At 38.5% G+C, this 15,988-nt stretch overlaps 1 protein-coding gene across 1 annotated transcript in view; it reads right to left on the bottom strand.

Annotated features, from left to right (window-relative positions):
* Positions 1–13,667, bottom strand: part of F11 (coagulation factor XI) — a 29,200-nt gene extending 15,533 nt beyond the window's left edge. Inside the window, exons 1-7 of the mRNA XM_025385931.1 lie at positions 13,297–13,667; positions 12,405–12,460; positions 7,991–8,153; positions 6,553–6,659; positions 5,296–5,455; positions 3,203–3,312; positions 2,706–2,865 (exon numbers count right to left, since the gene is read on the bottom strand). Coding sequence (XP_025241716.1) covers positions 2,706–2,865; positions 3,203–3,312; positions 5,296–5,455; positions 6,553–6,659; positions 7,991–8,153; positions 12,405–12,459 — 755 coding nt within the window. The 5' untranslated portion in view covers position 12,460; positions 13,297–13,667. The remainder of the gene's footprint in view (positions 1–2,705; positions 2,866–3,202; positions 3,313–5,295; positions 5,456–6,552; positions 6,660–7,990; positions 8,154–12,404; positions 12,461–13,296) is intronic.
* Between the last annotated feature and the right edge of the window lie 2,321 nt (positions 13,668–15,988).

Genomic DNA, 15,988 nt, shown 5'->3' with positions numbered 1-15,988 from the left:
AAAGTACTGGGATTACAGGCATGAGGCACTGCACCCAGCCAGTTTTATTTAATTTTAATAAATTTAAATTTAAATTGCCAAGCTTTGGCTTATAGAAGCCACATTCCTATCACATTCTGTATTAAAGATCAAATGTGTTATTCCTAGTCTAGGAATTGGTCGGTAAGGGAATAAGACAAAGAAAAGAGCAGTGACTAACACAAAATTACAAGTGACAATGGCATCTTTCTTATTTCTGAACTTTATAACACCTCAAGGCTCCATCTTTGGACCTACTTTCTTCCCTGTCTGCATTTAATTCTTTGATAATTTCACTAGATTTTTAAAAAATATCAGTTGTATATTGGCGACACCTAAACACAGATCTACACAGAAAACTCTCTCCTGAATGTGACTTCTATTTCCAGCTGTCGGTTCAACCCTTTCCTCTAGATGTGTCATGGGCATTGCTTCTCCTACACTCTGCCGCTTGTGAAACCTTCCACATCTCTGTCATCAGCATTTCCATCTTTCCAGTTTCTTGGGCCAAAAGTCTCGGAGCTATCTCTACTACTTCACAATCCATGGTCCAATCCATCAGTAAATCTTATTGGCTCTCTGCTGTAACACATATCAATCTGGTCACTTCTCTCTCATCTCCACTCTGGTCCAATCGGCAAGGTTTTCATCTATTCAGTTCACTAAATGGTATCCCCAGTCTTCAGAACAATGCCTGATATATAATAGGCACCAAACAAATTCTACTAAATTTGTTCAGTAAGTGATGGTAACAGATATATTTTCATGTGACAAACCTGGCACTTCTGAAATTACAGCCTCACTCAGTGGAAAGTGAGGTTCGTGTGATGGGCAAGGCACATGGGGCTCCCCTTGGCTGAATTGTCTGGAGGACACATTTTCATCAACAGGAGGCCAAGCAAGCAAGTGCTGAGGGCTCTGAGAGTTCCAATTCAAAGATATATACAAGCTAGGTTTTAAAACTGACTTAATTTTATGGATGTTTGTTTGTTTGTTTGTTTGTTTGTTTAAGTGAATGTTGCCAATGAAGAATAGCAAACTGGGCATGGTGGCTCAGGCTTGTAATCCCTGCACTGTGGGAGGCCAAGGCCGATGGATTGCTTGAGGCCAGCAGTTCTAGACCAGCCTGACCAACGTGGCGAAACCCTGTCCCTACAAAAATACAAACATTAGCTGGGCATGGTGGTGCACACCTGTGGTCCCAGCAACTTGGGAGGATGAGACAGGTGGATTGCTTGAACCTAGGAAGTGGAGACTGCAGTGGGCTGAGATCACACCCAGTGCACCCAAATCTGAGTGACAGAGCAAGACCCTGTCTTAAATAAATAAATAAATAAAAGAGGGACAGCAACCTTAGCTAATGTCCTTTTGGTAATCAAAGAAATTTTCTCATGCTGTTTCTGATGTCCTGTGTTAATTTCCATTGGTAAGGAAACAGGAACTCAATTCTCAAATCTCCCTCCACCATCATCCTAACCCACTTGATGGAGACATTCATTTCCACCTCTCTCTCTCCACTTTGGGTTTGACATTTCACTGACATTTTCAGCTCTTTCTGCTCCTGGTTCAATTATTTTAAACAAAGCATTGGACTGAATTGTCTTTTAGTGGTTATGAAGTGGAAATGGAATCTCTTCATTTCATTTAGAATTAGACAACTCTCCCTTTGCCAAGGTGGAGACCTCCAGCACTACTGGGTACATGTCCAAAGGAAAAGAAAGAAAAAAAATCATTATTTCACAAAGATACCTACACTCACATGTTTACTGCAGCAGTATTCATAATAACAAAGATATGGATCAACCTAAGAGTCTATCAACAAATGAATGGATAAAGAAAATGTGGTGTATAGAATATACTGTAGAATGTTACTTAGCCATAAAAAATCATAAAATCATGTCTTTTGCAGCAACATGAATAGAACTGGAGGCTATTATCTCAAGTGAAACAACTCAGAAACAGAAAGTGAAATATTCCATGTTCTCACTTATAAGTGGGAGCTAAGTAAAATGTACACAGGCACAGAGAGAGTGGAATGAAAGCTATTGGAGACTCAGACAGTTGGAAGGATAGGGGAGGGTGGAGCAGCAAAAGCCCAGACTTCACACTACACCGTATATCCATGTAACAAAACTGTACCTGTACCTAAAATTTATTTAGGTAAAATAATATTTATTTTAAAATTTATTGACCAGGCATGGTGGCTCAACCCTGTAATCTCAGCACTTCGGGAGGCTGAGGCAGGCAGATCGCCTGAGGTCAGGAGTTCAAGACCAGCCTGGCCAACATGGTGAAACCCTGTCTCTACTAAAAATACAAAAAAAAAAAAAAATTAGCTGTGCATGGTGGTCCATGCCTATAATCCCAGCTACTCAGGAGGCGGAGGCAGGAGAATCACTTGAACCCGGGAGGCAAAGGTTGCAGTGAGCCGAGATCACACCACTGTACTCCAGCCTGGGCAGTACGGCGAGACTCCGTCTCAAAAAAAAAAAAAAGAGTCCTTGGTAATGTCGGGTTTGTGCTAAGTAGGTGGGGAATAGAATGGGAGAGGGGCTAGAAATTCTTTGCAATTTTTATCCTATACTAACATTTAGAGTAAATTTTTAGTTACTTGGAGTTTTTAATGATGGATTTTGATCAGCTATTTTAAAAAGATAACAAATTATCCTTACTTGTTAACTCCTTACCTTTGAGATTCTTTGGGCCATTCCTGGGAAAAGAAGGTAAAAAACAAGCAACCGGGATGATGAGTGCAGATTCGGCGACAGGCAAAGGCATCTGGAGCCATGACACTATCGATGTTGCTGTCCGCAAACACCGTGTTGGGGAAAACGTCCCTAATACAAGCTGCGAAACAGAAGAACTGTGTTAGGAACTCAGTTCACCAGCTATCAGGAAAATTCCAGTCACAGCATTTGTAAATTCCATAGTAAAAAATTTAAGTGTATCCCAAGATCTTTTAAATTTTTTTTATTTAGAAGAAAATGGCATGATTATTTTAAACTTGAAATTTAAATAGAGGATCTAACTGTACAAGACATGATGAAATCTATCACATGAAGAAGGTAAAGGTCTTTGGGTCCGTTCCATTGTGAGCATAAGCTGGTAACCTGAGTGAGATCTATTGTCCTGATCATCAGCATGTTTAATGGTTGCACTACGTCATCAAGAAGTCAATAGTTACCCAGATTAGAAAGTGCACAGGATTTCAGTGAAAATCCAGTCACCACTTTATCGAGTTTCGTTATTCCGGTTGGTGTCCCCGTTTGGGTGTGCTTCAGTAGACAAATGTTACTGAATAAAAAGAAAAAGGAAACGTGTCTTATTCTTCCAAGTGCAAGGAGGAGAAAACATGAGACAATAAGAAAGTCCCCTTTGGAGAAAGGACCTGCGAGACCCTGAAGCATCCATCTGGGAGGCTGAGTGGCTGGGCGTGGTCCCAGCAGTGCCGCTAAGCACCTGTGAACTGTGTAACTTTATTTCTTCTTCAGTACAGTGACAGCTTGAGAGAGTGGCCACATGAAGAAGGAGACTGCATGAATGAATGACTTCTCAAGCCCTTCTCACTTTTTTTTTTTTTTTTTTTTTTTTTCGGAGTTTGGCTCTTGTCGCCCAGGCTGGAGCACAATGGCACAATCTCGGCTCACTGCAACCTCTGCCTCCCGGGTTCAAGCGATTCTCCTGTCTCAGCCTCCCAAGTAGCTGGGATTACAGGCGCCCACCACCATGCCTGGCTAATTTTTGTATTCTTTTTTAGTAGAGATGGGGTTTCATCATATTGGTCAGGCTGGTGTCGAACTCCTGACCTCAGGTGATCTGCCCACCTCGGCCTCGCAAAGTGAGCCACTGCACCTGGCCAAGTCCTTCTTACTTTTAATGATTTTACTTTTTTTATCTTGCTTAGCAGCCTCCACTTTCTTGGCTTGCAGTTCACATTCCGTTAAGTCTTAGACATAAAAGCTGTCATCTGAGCTGAGCTACAGACAAGCGTTGCAAGTCAAATGACTAAGTTAGGGGTTTGGGGTGTGTGTGTGTGTGTGTGTGTGTGTAACCACTGTTGTTTTTGAAATAACTCATTGATGCTTTGTTTGCTTTCCGTTTACTCCTCTTTGTTAATGTGGCAGGCAGAATGTTAAAATCCAATGTTAAAACAGAAATATTAGGCCGGGTGCGGTGGCTCACACCTGCAATCCCAGCACTTTGGGAGGCCAAGGCGGGAGGATTATCTGAGGTCAGTAGTTCGAGACCAGCCTGGGCAACATGGTGAAACCCCATCTCTACTAAAAATACAAAAATTAGCCAGGCATGGTGGTGGGCACCTATAATTCCAGCTACTCAGGAGGCTGAGACAGGAGATTCACTTGAACCCAGGAGGCTAAGGTTGCAGTGAGCCGAGATCGCGCCATTGCACTCCAGCCTGTGCAACAAAGAGCGAAACTTTGTCAAAAAAAAAAAAAAAGAAAGAAAGAAACCCACAAATATTAGTAATTAGAATGTTTTTCACTTTTCTGTTGATTCCAGATAAATGCAGTTTACTATGAAAATCTAAGTTATCTCAGTATATTTCTGAATATACAAATTAATATTGTATAATGTTGTATATTGTATACAATATTGGATAATGTTGTATATTGTATACAATATTGCATAATGTTGTATATTGTATACAATATTGCATAATGTTGTATATTGTATAATGTATATTTCTGAATATACAAATTAATAATCTATTTCCCATGGAAATTTTTAAAGATGAGGACACAGATTTGGTCATTAGAGAGCAGATCATTTTTAAATCCTTACACAATAGATTTATCCTTGAAATATTTCAAAATCCAGTATGCAGCAGGATAACACTTTTTACATGAGTATTTTGTCTTAGGTAAGGAACTGTTATTTGGAGGGAGAGAGAGAGAGGAGTAGGCTTTTATTTTTATTCTGTTATACTGTAACATTTTTTAGACTGGGAAGGCCACTGACAATCAGACCAATTGTAGCTGTTTCAAAATTGCCAATTTAAAAGTGTAGCACTTTTGAAATTAGCTAAGTGTATATATTTTTCTGACAGTGTTATTAAAAGATAAACTCCTTACCACAAATGAAATGCATCCAAATTAGGCTTTAAGTGTGTTTTTCATGAAGAAAACCAGGAGTACTTTTATTGAAATGCCTTCTAGGGGTTCAAAATTAATTCTGGCATAAAGTTGATGACAAAAACTTTTTAGTGAATCACGATTCTGTTTGTCACTGGCCACTCGAATGCCGAGGCTCACTCACCGATGCTCCAGACTGGGAAACTGCCTTGTGGCATACGTGAAAAAGTGGCAGTGGACGTCATCCGTGCATCTTTCTTGGCATTCTTGAGCACTCTTGGCAAGTGAGCTGTTATAGTTTATGCCCTTCATGTCTAAGTCCACATAAATGTCTTTGTTGCAAGCTGGAAATAAAAGCGGAAAACGTGAGTACCTTCCAGATTCCAGAGGCGCTGACCTCAGCAACTGTCCCTCCTGACTCACCCTGAACTTTTTCACCCACCTTTCCTCAGAAGTCTTTTGTTACATTAATCTGCAAAATTCTTATTCTTGAATGAAAGCAGGAAAAGAATGCCAATGTCCTTCTTGTATTGTAACAATTTTAGACTCGTAAATTCACAGTTTGATTTTCTGACCTGGCCTCTCTTCTCCTTAACTGCACTGATTATTTCACTAATTAACTGATTCAAGTATCTGCTCACTATTAAGACAAGTGTCACTTCAACTTTTATGTTTGCTCCTTTTGATTTGGATTAATATGTTTAATAAAGAATTTCAACTGGGCACCATGGAATCCCAGCACTCTGGAAGGCCAAGGTGGGCGGATCACTTGAGGCCAGGAGTTTGAGACCAGCCTGGGCAATACAGTGAGACTCTGTCTCTAGGAACAATGAACAAATTAGCTGGGAATGGTGGTGCATGCTTCTGGTCCCAGCTACTCCAGAGGCTAAGGCAGGAGGATCACTTGAACCCAGGTGGTTGAGGCTGCAGTGAGCTGTGATTGCACCACTGCACTCCAGCCTGGACAACAGAGTAAGACCTTGTCACAAAAAAAAAAAAAAAAAAAAAAAAAAAAAGACTTTCATTTAAGATTTTAGGCTGGGAAGTAGAAACAATATAAATAAGTGATGAGAAGTGAGGTAGTAACATATGTCTTTCTATGAGGTAAGGAAATTTTTAGTGNAAAAAAAAAAAAAAAAAAAAAAAAAAAAAAAAAAAAAAGACTTTCATTTAAGATTTTAGGCTGGGAAGTAGAAACAATATAAATAAGTGATGAGAAGTGAGGTAGTAACATATGTCTTTCTATGAGGTAAGGAAATTTTTAGTGTGTTGGAGGGCAGGCATGCATGTATGTTAGTTTATACTCTACATTGAAAGAACTTCATTAAGGGGGTTTATTTCCACATAGCAGTGTTTTATTTCATTGCCATAAAGCCATATCTGATGTGACTACATGTATACATCACAACTGGTATTTGTTGATTCTAACAACATATCTTACCGCTTATTTGGTGTGAGCATTGCTTGAAAGAATACCCAGAAATCGCTCCTGTCCTATTCACTCTTGGCAGTGTTTCTGTAACACTGTCCTTCAGGACACAAGTAAACCTGTTTTTTAAAAAATACGTATTACTGAATAGGAATTTATGTTTTTAAAATAATGGGTCTTAAAAGTCAGCACACAGAAAGCCAAAGAGAAGGAAACAAAATACTTTATCTCATGCCAAAACAAATATTTTCTTAGCAAGATTCTGAGTTTGCTTTTTACTTCAACATCCCTACACTTAAGAGACTACATGTAATACTCCTTCCTACCAGGAACAAACAGGAATGGGTGAACTATGGCCTGTTGATAAAATGCAACCAAAAATCTGTGTGTTTTTGTTTAGCCTGTTAGCTCTACAAAATGATTTTTATATTTTCAAATGGTTACATTTTAAGTGGTGACATAAATACTTATATAATATCCTTGGCGTTACTGCGGGTTTTGCCCACAAAGCCTAACATATTTACTCTGCTTTATTAAGAAGGCATTTTCCAAACCCTGTTCTAGATTCTGGAATAGTAAATTTTATAAGTTCAGGGTGCTATATAAATGCCTGTGAATGTAGCAATAATACACAAAGATGTTGAAAACTTAATTCTACAGAAAGGCTTATTATTACACTTTCAAGCTCAGGATGGGAACACAAATGGTTGGCGGACTGTTCAAAATATTTTAAACCTGACAAACAACCCAATGCAGTGTGTGACTCTTGGTAAGATTCTGGTTAATTACTATAAATTATAAATTATATTTGAGGGAAAACTGAAATAATATAAAGGAATTCTTGTTAAATTTCATATGTCTTTTGTGTAGGATAATGCATGTTGAAGTATTTGGGGTAAAGTGTCATGTTTTAAAATTATTTCAAATGGTTAAGCATGTGTACAAATATAGGTATTGTATATTGTATTATATATTATATTGTATATTGTATATTGCTATACAAATATAGCAAACATTGCAGTCTTGGTGGTGGCAAGGGATCATGGTACTGTACTATTTCTTCTTCAAATTATCTTTTTAAATATTTAATTTTTTTCTAATAAAATAGTTGGGAGAAGTTCCAGTTTAAAGCACACCAAAAATTAATAATTGATAGAAAAGCAAAGTGTGAAATGTTTAAGAAGCATAAAAATTGAGACAAACAGAAGAAACATACCATTAATACTGTGACTGTAAGAGAGGCTGGAAAGCCTACACTTGGAGGCATATTTATTCTTTTCTGAATTGCCTAAACACCATCCCTTCTTTCTGTAATAATATTTCAACTGAAAGACAATTGCTCTTCCAGGTGTCAATGTTAAATTGTGTAAAATGGTAGATGGAGATGTGTTAAGAAGAGCAGTCTCCCTGTAAAAATCTGTCTCCTCGATGTGGAAACAGAAGCACTTACCACTGGGTAGGATCCTCAGATGCAGATTCCGCCGTGAAAGTGAAGAGCAGACATCGTGGGTGGTGAGTGCAGACCACCTGGCAGTGCTTGGCGTTTGGTGTGAAAACCGTAGCGATGTCCCCTCCTTCAAAGTGGATGTCCTTGAACAACCGAGTCACACATTCTGTGATGTAACACATGGCATGCTTTATTTTGGATTTTACTGGGCATATATCTAATTAGGTAATAATCTCATAAAGGCAAGGCAAGTAGCTCTACTTAACAGGAAATACACCTGAATTTGGAAATCAAGGCAACGAACACTTTTATGTGAGTTTTTTGAATGAACAGCCTCAGCTGGAAACGAAAATCACAAAATGGTACATTGGCTTCAATGGAATTGTGCTTATGAGTCATTGTCTTGCAGACAAGGAGTGCTTTGAGAGTGATTGAATCGTTTCGAGGATCTTTACTGGCAAAAGCTGCTGCTTTTCAGGATCTCATCCCGGTTTGGAATGAGCCTTCTGCTTTTTGCTCTCCTAACTGCTTCTCTTCGTCCAAACCCTGTGCTTATTTGAAACGAAGGCTCCAGAGTGATCAGTTTCTGATAGCATCTGATGGCCCGGGGGTGTGATAATATACATCCTCACCCCACTGAGAATAATCTGGAAACCCCACCATGGAAATCCCCATCTTTCAGGGGAAAGCAATCTTGCTACTTTAAAATACTACTTTTAAGAAGAATATTAATTGACGAATCAAATAAATGTTCTATATTTAATCATGTGGAGTGGGCGCAGTGGCTCGTGCTTGTAATCCCAGCACTTTGGGAGGCTAAGGTAGGCAGATTGCTTGAGCTGAGGAGCTCAAGACCAGCCTGGGCAACGTGGCAAGACCCTGCCTCTATAAAAAATACAAAAAAAAAAAAAAAAAAAAATTAGCTAGGCATGGTGGTTTCCACCTGTAATCCCAGCTACTCGGGAGGCTGAGGTAGGAGGATCTCCTGAGCCTGGGAGTTTGAGGCTGCAGTGAGCTGTGTTTGCACCACTGCACTCCAGCCTGGGCGACAGAGCAAGACTCAGTTTCTCTCTCTGTCCCTTTCTCTCATGCGTGCGTGCACACGCACACACACACACGTGCACACACGTGCTCTGTGTGTGTGCACCATGCACTGATTTTCTTAGAATATATCCCCCTCCTAATTGGATTATTTAATTTTACAAGACAAATTGATTTTCAATATGCCACTAGGTGGGAGGATGGGAGTGGGTGAGCGTTGAAAAATTACCTGTTGGTTCACTACTTGGGTGATGGGTACACTAAAAGCCGGCACTTCACCACTGCATAACATATGTATGTAAGAAATCTGCACTTACAGCTCCTAAACATATAAACATTTTAAAAATTTTGGAAAATCCACATGCAGCTTCTAGTGTCAGTAAAAACCAGTTAATCTGTTTTGCGAACTAGCAAGGGCTTGCTATTGTATATTGACGTTGTATCTAGACTTCTTACTAATTTAACTAATTGGCTCAAATAATTTATGTGATGGTTAATTTTGGATTTTTCTGGGTACACGATCATATCATCTGTGTAAAATGAGAGCTTATGCTCCTCCTAATCATTTTCCTTTTATTTCCTATCCTTACTGCACCAACTAGTACCTCCTTATAATATTAAATGGAAACAATGGGAAGTCTTCTTGTCTTATTCTCAATCCCCTGGGAAAGCTTTCAATATTCCACTATTATGTATTATGTTTTTTGAAAACTTTTGGTTTGGATTTTTGTTTGCTTTTGTTTAAAATGCCCTTTAATGGTTGAGGAAAGTTCGCTTCCAGTTTCAGCTTACTAAGAGTTTTGATCAACAACAGAATTTTAGCAAGCATTTTTCTGCACATATTAATATTTAAAATTATTTTTATTTTTTATTGTGACAGATAACATACCATGTGCCATGTAGCCATTTTGAGTGTACAGTTCTGTGGCACTAAGTGCATTTACACTGCTGCGTAACCATCAGCACCATCCGCCTCCAGAATTTTCCAACTTCCCCAGCAGATGCTCTGTGCCCATTAAACACCAGCTCTCACCCCTTCCCTCACCCCTCGGCCCCTGGCAACCTCTGTTCTAGTTTCCGTCTTGATGAAATTGACTACCTTAGGTACCTCATATCAGTGGGATCCCACGGTATTTGTTCTTTCGTGACTGGCTTATTTCACTTAGCATAATGTCTTCAAGGTTTATCCATGTGGTAGCATGTGTCAGAATTTCCTTTCTTTTTAGGGCTGAGTAATATTCCATTGTCGGTATGTACCACGCTTTGTTTATGCAGCCACCTGTCGATAAAGCCATGGGCTGCTTCCGCCTTTGGATTAGTGTGAATAACGCTGCTATGAAGATGGGTGTACAGGTATATCTGTGTGAGTCCTGCTTTCCCTTCTTTTTTTTTTTTTTTTTTGGTATATACCCCAAAGTCACACATCTATTGATTTTGAATGTTAAATCAACTTTTCATTCCTGGAATAAGCCTAATGTCACAATGTCACACTGTAATCATCCTTTAATTTGTTTAACATTCTACTGGGTTAAGTTGGATAATATTTTGTTAAGGATATTTACATATGTTCATAAGATAAAAGACCTGTGATTTTTTTTTCCCCCTCAAAATTTTCCTATGAGATTTTGGTGTTAAGATTACACTGACCTTATAAAATGGATTGGAAAGGGATTATGTTGATCTCTCAGATATGTTTGTCTTCCATTTAATTAATTTCTGCGATTTATTCTTTCTGCCTTCTAGTTTCTTAGCACTTAAGTCACTATTCTCTATCTTCTGGTCATCTTATATCATTAATTTTTACCTTTTCTGTATTCTAATGTATACATGTAAATCTACACATTTGATCTCAACACTGATTCAGTTACATCTCCAAGTTCTGATATACTGTATTTTCATTATTGTACAATTCTTTTTGTAATTACCATTGTGATTTCATCTCTGACTCATATTAATTTAAAAAGGTATACTCAATTTTCAAACATTTGGGGATTTTCAGTTCCCTTTTTATTATTATTTTAGCTCCCATTCACAGTGATTGAATAACATGTTCGGTATAATTTTAACCCTTTAAAATCTGTTGAGACTTGTTTCAGAGGCTTGTGTGTGGTCAATAACTGTAAATGTTCCGTATGCATGTATAAAGGACCTATATATGTACACTATCATTCCTTGATATCTGTGAGGAATTGGCTGCAAGACCTCCTGCAGATACCAAAATCCATGAACACTCAAGTACCTGATATAAAATGGCATAGTATTTACATATAACCTACTCACAGCCTCCTGTGTACTTTAAATCATCTTAAGATTACTTATAATACCTAGTACAATGTAAATGTTATGTAAATTGTTGTTATACTGTGTTGTTTAGGGAACAATGACAAGAAAAATGTCTACACATGTTGAGTACAATTTTTAAAAAAATATTTCACTCCAAGGTTGTTTGAACCCATGGATGTAGAACTCATGATTCGGGGGCCAATTGTTCATGCAGTTATTGGGTCCAGTGTTCAAAATATATCCAATTATTTAGCGCTGACATGTTTATCAATGAAATAACAATACAATTTCCGGATAATTATAACAAAGGAATAGTATAACTTGAGCAGTAATCTTGTCACAGAGAACATTGAACTTATGAACTGTGTAATTTAATATATTAAGTGGAATTTATCTTTAATATCTTCACCTAGATTTGCCTTTTTTCACATATGCCAGAAAAAGAAGAATTTGCCGTGCTTAAAATCCTAGCAATAGTATCAGAAATTAAATATAACATGTATACATAAGCTATTTTTCTAAAAGAATGCTTCAGCTTTCATTTTAAATAAAGAATGGTCGTGGAACTAAACAATACTTGTACTGATATATCCTACTTAATATTGGCTAAGTAATTTATAAACAGATTTAGCAGATGTGACATAGGGTGGAGAATTAACAGGGTAGTTAAATTATTGAAATGCATAAACTATGTATGAATATTTACATAACATTTTTCAGTACAAAATTCCTATTTTATGTGTGTGTGTGTGTTCCATTGAACTGGCTGCTTTATGTAAAACCAACCAATTAGTGAGGCGAGTCAAGATTTCTTCTTTTTAATATTGCTTTTAAATATCATTTAAATGAATGATGTACGTAGGCATGGATATAGATACGGTATACATAAAGACACAGATTCCTACCAGTACAAACAATTTTTTCACCTCAATTCCTACCCTGCTTTGAAAACCTCTGGAGCCTTAATCAGGAAGTAAAGAAAACCATTTTATTTCCTTCCCTGGCATAAACAGTGTGGGATTCTCCCACATGTGTGGAGACTGTAGTGTGGTTTCCCTCTCCCAGTCCCTAGTTAAGATAACACTCTACTTACCACCAGAAACTGACGTAAATAGAATGAAATGTACCATTTGATATAAGAAAATCATCCTACAATGAGAAAAAGGTGCATGTTTTTAGAATATAAAATGTAAATTTAGAATTAGTTTACTGACACTAAGATTTACAAGAAATAGGGAGAGAGGTGAGTAGTTAACTCAATAGCGTTCACGGGTTTCTCATTATAATGTTGAATGTTATCTTTCCCAATCCTGGAGCACTCCTTAGTGTGGCTGTGTGTGTATCGCTCAACACTAGCTTCTGCAGAAGCTGAACCCACAGGGAAGCAGGCCCTCCCCTCCTCCCTCCTTCCCCGTTGCCCCACTGCTTCCTATGATCAGATCCTTCCCACCGCCACCATCTGGCCGCTCTCCCCGCCCCAATTTTTCGTCTTTGTTTCCTTTCCCAATTTTTTTCCTTCCTTTCTTTCCTTGAGGCCTCTCCCTATATCTTTCAAAGAGCTATGAATGATTTCCTACTTAGAAAATTTTCTATTTAAAAAAATCTGTGGCTAATACATTAATAGATTGTCTTGGTCACCTATAAATCTATTTGTCCCCACTAAGCATTAAACAGGCTCTAGGAAAGACAGAGTCATCAGTGAGACAAATCAAGACTTCCGATTTTTCAGTATCGCATTTGGATGCCTTTTTAACTCATAAAACACTTGTTACTGAGTAGACACTGTTGCTCTTCTTTCGTTCCCCATTTCCTCTCGAATTAGTTATGGATATTAGCTGAACATCGCTACAAAGCTCAATCAGACACATTTTAAAAATCCGTCATTCTCTATTTTAAAGTGTTTTTAAATTCCTATGATTTACAAAAAGCATTTCAAGGCATATTTGCTTGAGAGGAATGTTAAATAATAAGTTCTGAAACTGTACCTGAAAAGACCTTGTTTGCTTATTTGCTGCAATTCTTAATAAGGGTGTTTTTCTTCTTCCAAATTGATCTTCATCCTCCTCTGAATGAGCTTGTGTAGGAAATGGTCACTTAACTTTAATATTTACTTGTACTAGTTCTCAGTGTTATGTAACATTGTCTCTCGGTACAGCATATTTGTGAAAGTCGTTAAAATCTTAGTATGTCAGAAATATACCTTGAGAGAATTGCTTGCTTTCTCAATACATTGAATTTATATTTTAATTTTAATTCATATTCAAACAAGTGACATACACAGAGACAGCTGTAGAGCTTGATTTAGTCTGTGTGCCTTAGCTGTCACACAATGTGCCTGCTAGCCAAAGCTGCATTTAACCACACTTTCACCTGTTGGCTGTTAACCATTAATTCCAGCTTACCTTGAATCCCAAAGTCTAAAAAGAAAACAGGGAAAGTCTAATGGATTCATTGATTTGCAATATAGTGGAGGGAGGAGACTTTGGCTGCTGGGGGAGACAGGACGGGTGGGAAGCAAAGTACAGATCGCTCCTAAGTGCCTGGCTCCTGTGGAGTCAGTTTCCTTTCAGGTAAGGCTGCCCCTCAGAGGCCTATGCAGACAGGATTCCTTCTAAGACCAAGCCTTTTTTTTTTTTTTTTTTTTTTTAATTCTCACTTGTGAACACTAAAAGTCTATTTTTTTAAAAAAAAAAAACAAAAAAACGCTCTTTTAGCTTTCTCTTTCTTTCTTTCTTTCTTTCTTTCTGTCTTTCTTTCTAAGACGGAGTCTCTCGTGATGCAGGCATGAGTGTAGTGGCGTGATCTCGGCTCACTGCAACCTCCACCTCTCAGGTTCAAGCGATTCTCCTGCCTCAGCCTCCTGAGTAGCTGGGACTACAGGCGCGTGCCACCATGCCTGGCTAATTTATATTTATTTATTTATTTATTTATTTTTGTATTTTTAGTAGAGACAGGGTTTCACCATGTTGGTCAGACTGGTCTCAAACTCCTGACCTCAAATGATACGCCAGCCTCAGCCTCCCAAAATGCTGGGATTACAGGCATGAGCCACCACGCCCAGCCTCTTTTTAGCTTTCTTTAGATCCTGGGACACAGACCCAAATGGAGAGCTAGGAAGTGACATGTCTAGCGGCTGCATGACAGTCAGCAAAAGCAGAGCTGGTCACATCCCGGAAGGAAAGGGTGGTTTTGTCCTGGAGGGAGCCTTCCAGTGGTAGCACCTGTCGCTTATAGGCAGGAAAGTTTGTGAAAAAATGTTGGGGGGTGTCACATAATTATATTTCCATGAAGGCTTTCCCTCTGGCCTTGAAGAAGGTCTGAAAGCCTATGGAGGGCATGTTCATCCCTGCCTACTCACTGGCTGACGAGTCATGTGACTTGAGTGGAACCAGCCTATGCACTGTCACCAGCCACCTGCAGGCTCTTGGCTTCAGTTTCCTCATTTAGAACATAAGGCACTAACTAGTGCTCAGAGTTTCTGTGCGGTCCCCTAAAAAACCTCACAACACGAACACAAAACAGTTTTCAATATGCCTGATTTGAATACATTTTGGAGAAAGATAATTTTATGGTTCAGAGAAGGCTCTCAATTTTTCCTAGAGAAGCAAAATACGATTTTGTGTTTATAAATGGAATCATAATTTTAAAAAACATATTTGGAAGACCAGGGGAGAAATGACAGGGAATTAAGGGAATGTGAACTGAGAACAGGTCTTTTTGTAAAGTGCTGAAGAACTAGGGTGATGTTCTATCTGGAAGGCATTTACTCAGATATTTTTATTTGATCTATTGCCAGTACATTTGACCTATCCTGGCATAAAGAGTTCCTAGCTGTTTTCTTGAGTTTCCCATTTAAAGTTAAGTACATTCTAGCTGCCCAAAAAGTGCATATTTATGATGCATTGCCTTTTATGAGGCTCAAACATAGAATGGCAAATTCATGCCAAGAATGGCTTTCATGGAAAACGGATATGTGAGATTATATGAGGTCCTTATATCCTTGTATTGTTTACTCCATGAAACCTCATCTCTCTTCTGAAGCCCCAATAAAAAAAAGATAAGGATAACTCTTCCACCCTATTGAGAGAAACAGAAAGGGTCTAAATAAGAGAAATGCTTCATTGGAAAACCAAATAATATTTTCCTAAGTTTGGTTTAGCTAGTTAGTGAAATCTCTAAGGTCTTTGAAATAGTATCAGGATTCAAAAAATTTGTGTCTTTTCAAGTAAAAGTAGAATAAGAGTTTTTGTTTTGTTTTGTTTTATTTTTTAGACAAGGGTTCACTCCTGTCGCCCAGATGGGAGTACAGTGGTGTGATCTCAACTCACCGCAGCCACCAGGTGATCCTCCCACCTCAGCCTCCTGAGCAGCTAGGACTACAGCCGCACATCACCCCGCATGGCTAATTTTTGTACTTTTTGTAGAGACAGGGTTTTGCCGTGTTGCCCAAGCTGGTCTGGAATGCCTGGGCACAAGCGATCCACCTGCCTCAGCCTCCCAAGTGCTGGAATTACAGGAGTGAGCCACCGTGCCCGGCCTAGAATAAAAGTCTTGACTACATAGAAACTCTTTGAGATTAAATAGACCTTTCTTTTAAACTGACCTAGATATTCTTTAAAAATTATTTTCAACTAATGCATTGCAGTTTAAAATTCTGATATCAACTATTTTTATCCT

Source organism: Theropithecus gelada, chromosome 5, assembly GCF_003255815.1.
Source record: "Theropithecus gelada isolate Dixy chromosome 5, Tgel_1.0, whole genome shotgun sequence".
NCBI classification, from domain to species: Eukaryota; Metazoa; Chordata; class Mammalia; order Primates; family Cercopithecidae; genus Theropithecus; species Theropithecus gelada.
Note: the sequence above shows the minus strand (reverse complement) of the source record. Positions and strands in the feature narration are given on the sequence as shown.